General features: G+C 32.3%; 1 protein-coding gene across 1 annotated transcript; it reads right to left on the reverse strand.

The window, feature by feature from the left end:
• Positions 1–3,492: 3,492 nt before the first annotated feature.
• Positions 3,493–5,591, reverse strand: LOC111376535 (cytochrome P450 86B1-like). The gene is made up of 2 exons (XM_022999498.1): positions 4,150–5,591; positions 3,493–4,052 (listed from the first exon to the last, which is right to left on the reverse strand). Exons 1-2 carry the CDS (start codon positions 5,464–5,466, stop codon positions 3,645–3,647), a joined length of 1,725 nt encoding a protein of 574 aa, XP_022855266.1. The 5' UTR covers positions 5,467–5,591; the 3' UTR covers positions 3,493–3,644.
• Positions 5,592–7,284: the final 1,693 nt, after the last annotated feature.

Below are 7,284 nucleotides of genomic sequence, written 5' to 3' on the forward strand. Positions count from 1 at the left end.
TTATTTCTCTTTATCAATTCATTCACTTTTGGAAAACTTTTGATTGAGTTTACTTTTGAAAATCATTGATCAAAGTTTTTCAAACCTAATATTTGAGCTTTACTTATTGCTATTCATTAAAGTGTTAGCCTACTTTTCTCCATTGTACCCAACTTTGAATATATCTTTATTGTGGGAGAAGATTCATTTTTGTAAAGCTTACTTTTGATTGAATTGTGGGTCGTGTTGAAGTCCCGAAAAGTTCAACAGTTATAAAAGGATCGGTGCTCTTTGCTTGTAAGTCATCGAAAGCGTTGTAAGGGTTGAATTGCACCATAAGTCAATTAATATAGTGAAAAAGACATTGCTCATGACGGAGAGCTTGGTAACAAAGGACATAGATCGGTTGAGTTTGATCGAACCTCCTATTAAATCGTTTGCATTCTCTATCCCTTTTACTTATTAGCTTTACATTATCTTCATTTTTCAATTTCATATTTGTGCAATAGATATAATTTGTGCGATAGATATATCTAGAATTAATTTTCAAAAAAGTTTTAATAACCAATTCACCCCCTCCCCTCTTGGTTAGTCATTCTTGAGCTTTCATAAGTTGCCAATTCCACGGGAAATGATCACTTAATTATGTAATAGCATATTTAATTCTAACGATGAAACCCACAATAATATTTGATTTTGAAAATAACAAAAATAACTTAAAAATCCAACAAAAATAACAATATAATTAAATCTAAAAATTGAGAAAAGTTTGGATGAGAATGGTTAGGATTCATAATTTCACTTAATCGTCACTTAAATTCATTTCACAACAAGCAATTTAACAAATTATCCATTAAATATGTTAGACCCAATTTTCCTATCTTAACTAATTACCTATCTCGAGTTAAATTATCAAGTCGATTGATATAATCCACTATATCTTTATGCCTATTAAAACACAATACATTGTATTAACTCTTCGTGAAAATAATTAATGGGTCAATCAGGGTTAAGAATCTATCCCTATATCTTAGAAGAACCTAAGATATTTACAATTTGGTCTAAATGGCACAAATTTCTCTAAAAAACTGTACAAATCACTTAACATAATCATTTGATTGCCAAAGAAATGAAAAACATTAATTGCAATAGTAAATACACATGAAAATAGATGCTTTAGCTCTAAAGAGCAAATATTAAAATTAATCAAATTTGGTTAAGCCACCTCAATCATCCCAACCTCACTCAATAATTTTAGCTCGTTGTAAAGAAACGACGGAAATGAGAAGAGTTAGAGAAATATATTATAAGTTAGCAAAATAATGGATAAAATACAAAACAAAATATAGATACCATCATTTGGTTGGATCCTAGAGATATAAAATAGCTCGGTCTTGATTTCCCCCCACAATCTCATCACTTTTCTTGGTTTTTCATCTCCTCTATTTGCCGCCCTTTTGCCCTCACTTGTATTGAATGATATAGAATTGAACGAGTCTCTGATTTTAGGTATTTAAAACCCTCAAAATCATGCCTATAAGAGAGTTTTCAAAATGCCCTTAAGAAAATTCGCAAATAATAGAAGAGGCTAAAAAATTTCTGCTTGGTTTGTACCATTTGAATGCATGGTATTGGTACTCACTCACGCGTGCATGTGGTAAGGCTTAGAGTCAAACCATGTGTTCCTCCATTATTTGCGTACCAGGTTCCTCAATTTTGATTTTGTGCAATTCTATCCTCACATTTTTACTTTTCTTTCCATCATATCCTCAAGAAATTGCATTCAATATCCTTCAACTTTCATCTCCTTTGTACTTTGATCCCCAAATTCATGTTTTGTGCACTTTTAATCCTTTTATCTTCTTTTGCATGGTTTTTCCTTCAAGTAGGGGATTTTTACTTATAAAGACAATATTTAACTTGTTTTAGGCATCTAATGAATGTGTCAAAAATGGCGTTGAAAATGCTGGCTCGATGGTTGGTGTAACATGAACTGACGTGTCGATGGCAATTGTGTAACATAATATGTTACATGTGCTAGTGGCAACAATAGTAGTGAATGTAGTGGTGGTGGTATAAAAATAAATATCGACAGTGGAGGGTGTAATAATAAATATTACAAGAGGCGGTGCGACGATCACAACGATGATGAAAATAGGGTGTAAAATATGTGTAACATATTGTGTTACAGGTGATGATGGTGACTACGACGATGATGGAAACAAGGTGGTAAAATATATGTAACAAAAATTTTACAAAATGTAACCCACAAAGTTTATTGTGAAAATTAAAATAAAAAAATAATTTGAGAAAAATAAATTTTAAAATAAGTATGGATTATCAAACTTTGTTAATGTATTTTTGAATTGTTCCCTTATTTTATTTAATTTCCACGTGACTAATGACTCCCAAATTTCTTCTTTTAGATCTTTCTTTTTGGGACATTCTCAATCAAATGTTATTCATGCTGTTAAATATTAGTTTAGGTGACAATTACATATTTTAAATGATAGATTAATTTAAATACAAAATCATATAACTTATTTAATTGAATCTATAAATTGTAACCACTTAAACGTATGATAGCATTATTCTTCTCAATACGAAGATGAATGATGTTATTGAAACTAATTTCTACAACATCATTGATAACAAAACTTTGAAAATATACATTCTGATATGGGAAAAGAGCACTTTGAATATGCAAAATTCAAGTAGATTACCATTACACTTCCCATCATAATTACATCTCTAATAATGAGTAATATTGGATGGCTCAAAAGTATACACACAGAGGTTTTGGAATTGGAGGGCTCAAACCACGAAGAGAAGTGAAAAAGCTGAGAAGTTGAAGGGTTGAAGGCTAATGTAACAAACAATAAGCAATAAGAGGAAAAAAAATACAAAAAGTTTAAACATGATAAAGAAAACACTCGAGGCCCTCCAAGACTTGTCACGGAGCATGCCCTAATTTGACAGAATTAATTAAGGAAGGGTCCTTTTGACATGAATTTTGAAAAGTCAAAAAAAATATTTGAGACTTAAAAGCTGTTTTTAAATTTATTTGATTAATTTTATCAAAAGTTCTTTTGAGAATTAAAAGTTATTTTTGAACCTATTTGATTAATTATAAAAGTATTTTTTCTAATTAGAAGAACTTTTAGAGGAAGTTAACCCTATAGAATCCTTTAAAAGTTCTCGAGGAGAATTTTTTTCTTTAAATTAATTTCCAAGCACTAATTAAAGTAACTTTTTTAGAAAGCAGAATTCCTACCAAACAAACCCTAATTCTAATCACAACTTTTATTGGGCATCCAATTTTATTTCTCTTGCATAGTCCATTATAATTTCATGTGAAAAACTATCACTTAATGAGGATGTTGTATTGTACAAAAGTTATATATAATAATGAACAAAATTTTAAATTTTTCCATTAATCTCGTTCAATTTAACACTTCAAACATATAACAAGATTGTTTTAAAATACATTAATATTGACTATTTACAACACAATTATGAATTAACCATGCAATCAAGATCTTCTTTATTTCAACATAACCTCCAATTTCACCTAACCAATACATAAATGCTAATTATCTTCAACCTTACAAACCAAAATAACATACATAAATCAAACAGAACCAATGACACGCCAAACTTCTTCATTAATATTTCAAAGAACTAAGAATATTCTGAATCTCTGATTTGTCACGCCTTGAAAGCTTGACCTTGAGACCATACTTCATGTACATTGTTAATGCCATCTTTGGCGCCACCGGGTGGTTTTCCACAACCACCACCCGGAAGCGGTAAAGGATGGCGGCTGCGGCGAATTTCATCTGGTAATAAGCAAAATCTTTTCCTAAGCACAGCCGCGGGCCGCCATTAAAAGCAGTAAATTTGTAGGCAGATTCACTCGTGAATCGGCCATTGTTTAGCCATCTCTCCGGCTTGAATTCTCTGCAATCTTTGCCCCATATCCCTTCCATTCGCCCCATAGCATAGATTGCATAAACAACTTTTGTTCCCTTCTTTACTACTGTTCCATCAGGGAATTTATCATCTTCGAGTACCTACACGACATAAAGTATTATTCAATCTTTTTATCCTTTGTAAAATATCTAGATTGAGCAAAAGAAATTTTTTTTTTTTGTACAGTAAATTTCTTACCTCTTTATGGTCAACTGGTACTGAAGGGTACAACCTTAGAGCCTCCGAAAGAGCTGCCTGAAGATACTCCATCTTCTTCACCTCTTCTGGTTTCAACACAAAATCGTCTCCCTTTTCTTTGTTATCTTCTCTTTCATTTATTATCCCACAAATTTCAGCAAGAATTTTTAGTTCTACTTCTGGATTTTGATTCAGAAGCCAGAAAAACCAGCTTAATGCAACTGAAGAGGTGTCTCTCCCAGCGAGAATGAAGTTCACACAAATATCCTTCAAAAACTTCTCTGAAAATGGCTGTTCATCTTCATCTTTCAGACCCATAAACACTGTTAAAAGATCTGTTCTTTGTTTATTAACGTCTGATGATTCCAGTGAAAGTTCTTTCTTTCTAGCACGAATTACTTCTTGAGCAAAATCATCTACTCCCTCTATTGATTTCATGAGTTTTCCTTCAGTTCCCAGGTTGAAAAATCTCATAGTTTTCCACATAAGAGTTGGAATGACGAAACGCAATATCGTTGCTTCTGTCGCTGCCTCGAACGACTTGGCGAAGGGAATTTCCGGCAGACCAGGGCGGAGACACCCGGGATCGACGCCAAATGCGATCATGCAGACATTATCAAACGTTAGTCTCAATAGAATATCTTGTAAATCTGTGGGGACAGATTGGTTCACTGCATCTTCCAAAACAAGCAGGAGCCTGGCATGGACGAGTTCCAGCAATGATTCAGTTGTCATTTGCCTGAACCTTGCAGAATGAAATTCAAGACTGGCTGTTTTTCTCTGTCTTTGCCAGATCTTATCATCAGCATTGAATATACCATCGCCGAGAAGATCCCGAACTGTGTTGCGAAAATATTCTCCCTTGGGGAAATTCGAGAAATTAGTCTTGAGAAGGTACTCTACATTTCGAGGGTCCGATGTTACAACACAATTGAGATTTGTAAACCAGGGTCCTCTGAATGTAAAAGTCCCGTTTTGTCGACATAAAACGTCAGAAATCCACTCGTACACATCCCCCCGAACTCCAAGAATTAGCGATGGCAACATACCGACGAAGGGCCAATTCGGAAGGCCTTGACGCCTTCTCTGCCCTAAACTATGTATAATCAAGAAAACAAGAATAGCTAGAAAAATCTCGACCATTTGAATCTCCAACAAGTACCAGATACCTCGGACGAGAAAATTCCCAGAGACGAGGTCCCTAAACGAAGACGAAGAAGTGAAATTGGTATTTGTGCTTAGAGTACTCATGATGTTGGAATGAAGAAGAATAGAGAAATAGTTGTTCATGGAATGTTTATTTGAATAGTTAGTCATGTGATATAAGGGGTGGAGAATTGGCTTGGCTATGTTTCTTGGCGTGCTTCAATTTGTGCAGTTTGGTGATCTGAATATACAGATAGACCACTTTTTCATGAATAGTCTGGCTTTTTCTTAACAAATTGGGTTTTGGGCTTTTCACTTATTTTTCCAACTTTTAATCCAAAATCTTTCGAGGAGACTGCTTATTTATTTGTTTTGACAACAAGAGGGGGATTTGCTTGCGAGTGGGTGGCGGCGGTTAACCTAAAAACATCCATTTCTGCGCATTTAGACTAGCTTTCTTGAGACATATTTTGGTCAGCTACAAAGAATTTGTGTCTGAATTCTGGGATTTAGTTTTTTTATTTTTATAAGGTTACAAATGGCAAACAATTCTTTTGCTTGTTCAGCAGAATTTGTAGTTGGTGGGTGTAGGTGGTCTTTTGTGCCACATAGTTAACTTATTAATTTACAATGTTTTTTATTTTTTCAGTTTAGCTTCTATTTGTAATGATTAAAATCAAGAATTTAATTTAAGTCAAAACCAATAATTAATTTAAACCGCATATTTAATCGGACTCACAACTTTTCGATCACACAGTTCATTAATTTGAATCAAAATCTAATAAAACTTTATTTGTAATTCACACCAAACAAAAGGTAATAAAAGAAATGTGCTCAACAATATAGCTTGTAGAGTAGAAAGAAGTTATGTCGTGGAAGAATGATGGAAGTTAGAAAAACAACTATTTGCTGGTGGTATTGCTGAGAGGATTTAAAATAAACCTTCTAGAGGTCCACATTGGTCATCAAATTCTTATCTTCAACATGTTTTAATTAATTTTAGTTAGAAAAATAACTATTTGCTAGCGGTATTGCTGAAAGGATTTAAAATAAAACCTTCATGAGGTCCACATTGGTCTATTAAATAGGTAGGAATTCTAGTAGCCTTTCCGATTCTAACGCTCACTTCATTGATAATAGGTGACTTTTTCAGATATGTGGTTGGCTCTTTAATCAGATTTATTTGAAACCATATTTTGAAAGTTGTTTATAGTCGATTTGAATTATAAATAAATAGAAATGAATGAATAAAAATGGGTAGAAGTTGTGAATTTTATGAAATATATCGATAAAAAGTGATTTTATCAATTATAAACAGTAGTTAAACAAGGACATAGATTGACAACGATAATATATATATATTGCCACCACATTTTAATTACAGTTAAATTCTTAAATCTTTATTCATTGTAGCAATTATTTACTTGAATTTTTTTTCGTCGAATTCTTTTCTTCAACATTTCATTAATTAGTATGTCACGTCATTGATGATGATTTATATCAAAATATCTTGTTTTCATTTTTGAAATGAGAAAAAAATATTTTTCGCAATTTCATTTATTTACTTTTTAATAATATAATGGAAAATAAATTGTTTTATGCCATTTCAGCAAACTTTTTGCACATAAAATTGTTATCAAATATAAAATGTGTTAACTAATGAAAAGTTTGATGATAAAAACGATATGAAAAATAGTTAGGGACATCGGTGCTATAATGACATAGGTGCTATAATGAGCAAAAATTAAGTTTATATTTGGCCTCCATTTTTTCAAAATTCATTTTAACCAAACATTCTCCAATAAAATAATTTTACACGTAAACTCAAAATTTTTCCTTAGTTTTTAAACACATATATTTTCAAAAAAACACTGTTCCAAAATTTTTTTTCTCTCAAAAATGAAGTTCAAACAAGGACAAAGAACCTTAAGTGCAATTAAAATGTGGTGTAAGCAATAAAAATTGTGGTGTGAATATTTAGCCTTGGGG

Source organism: Olea europaea, unplaced genomic scaffold, assembly GCF_002742605.1.
Source record: "Olea europaea var. sylvestris unplaced genomic scaffold, O_europaea_v1 scaffold1515, whole genome shotgun sequence".
In the NCBI taxonomy this organism is placed as follows: domain Eukaryota; kingdom Viridiplantae; phylum Streptophyta; class Magnoliopsida; order Lamiales; family Oleaceae; genus Olea; species Olea europaea.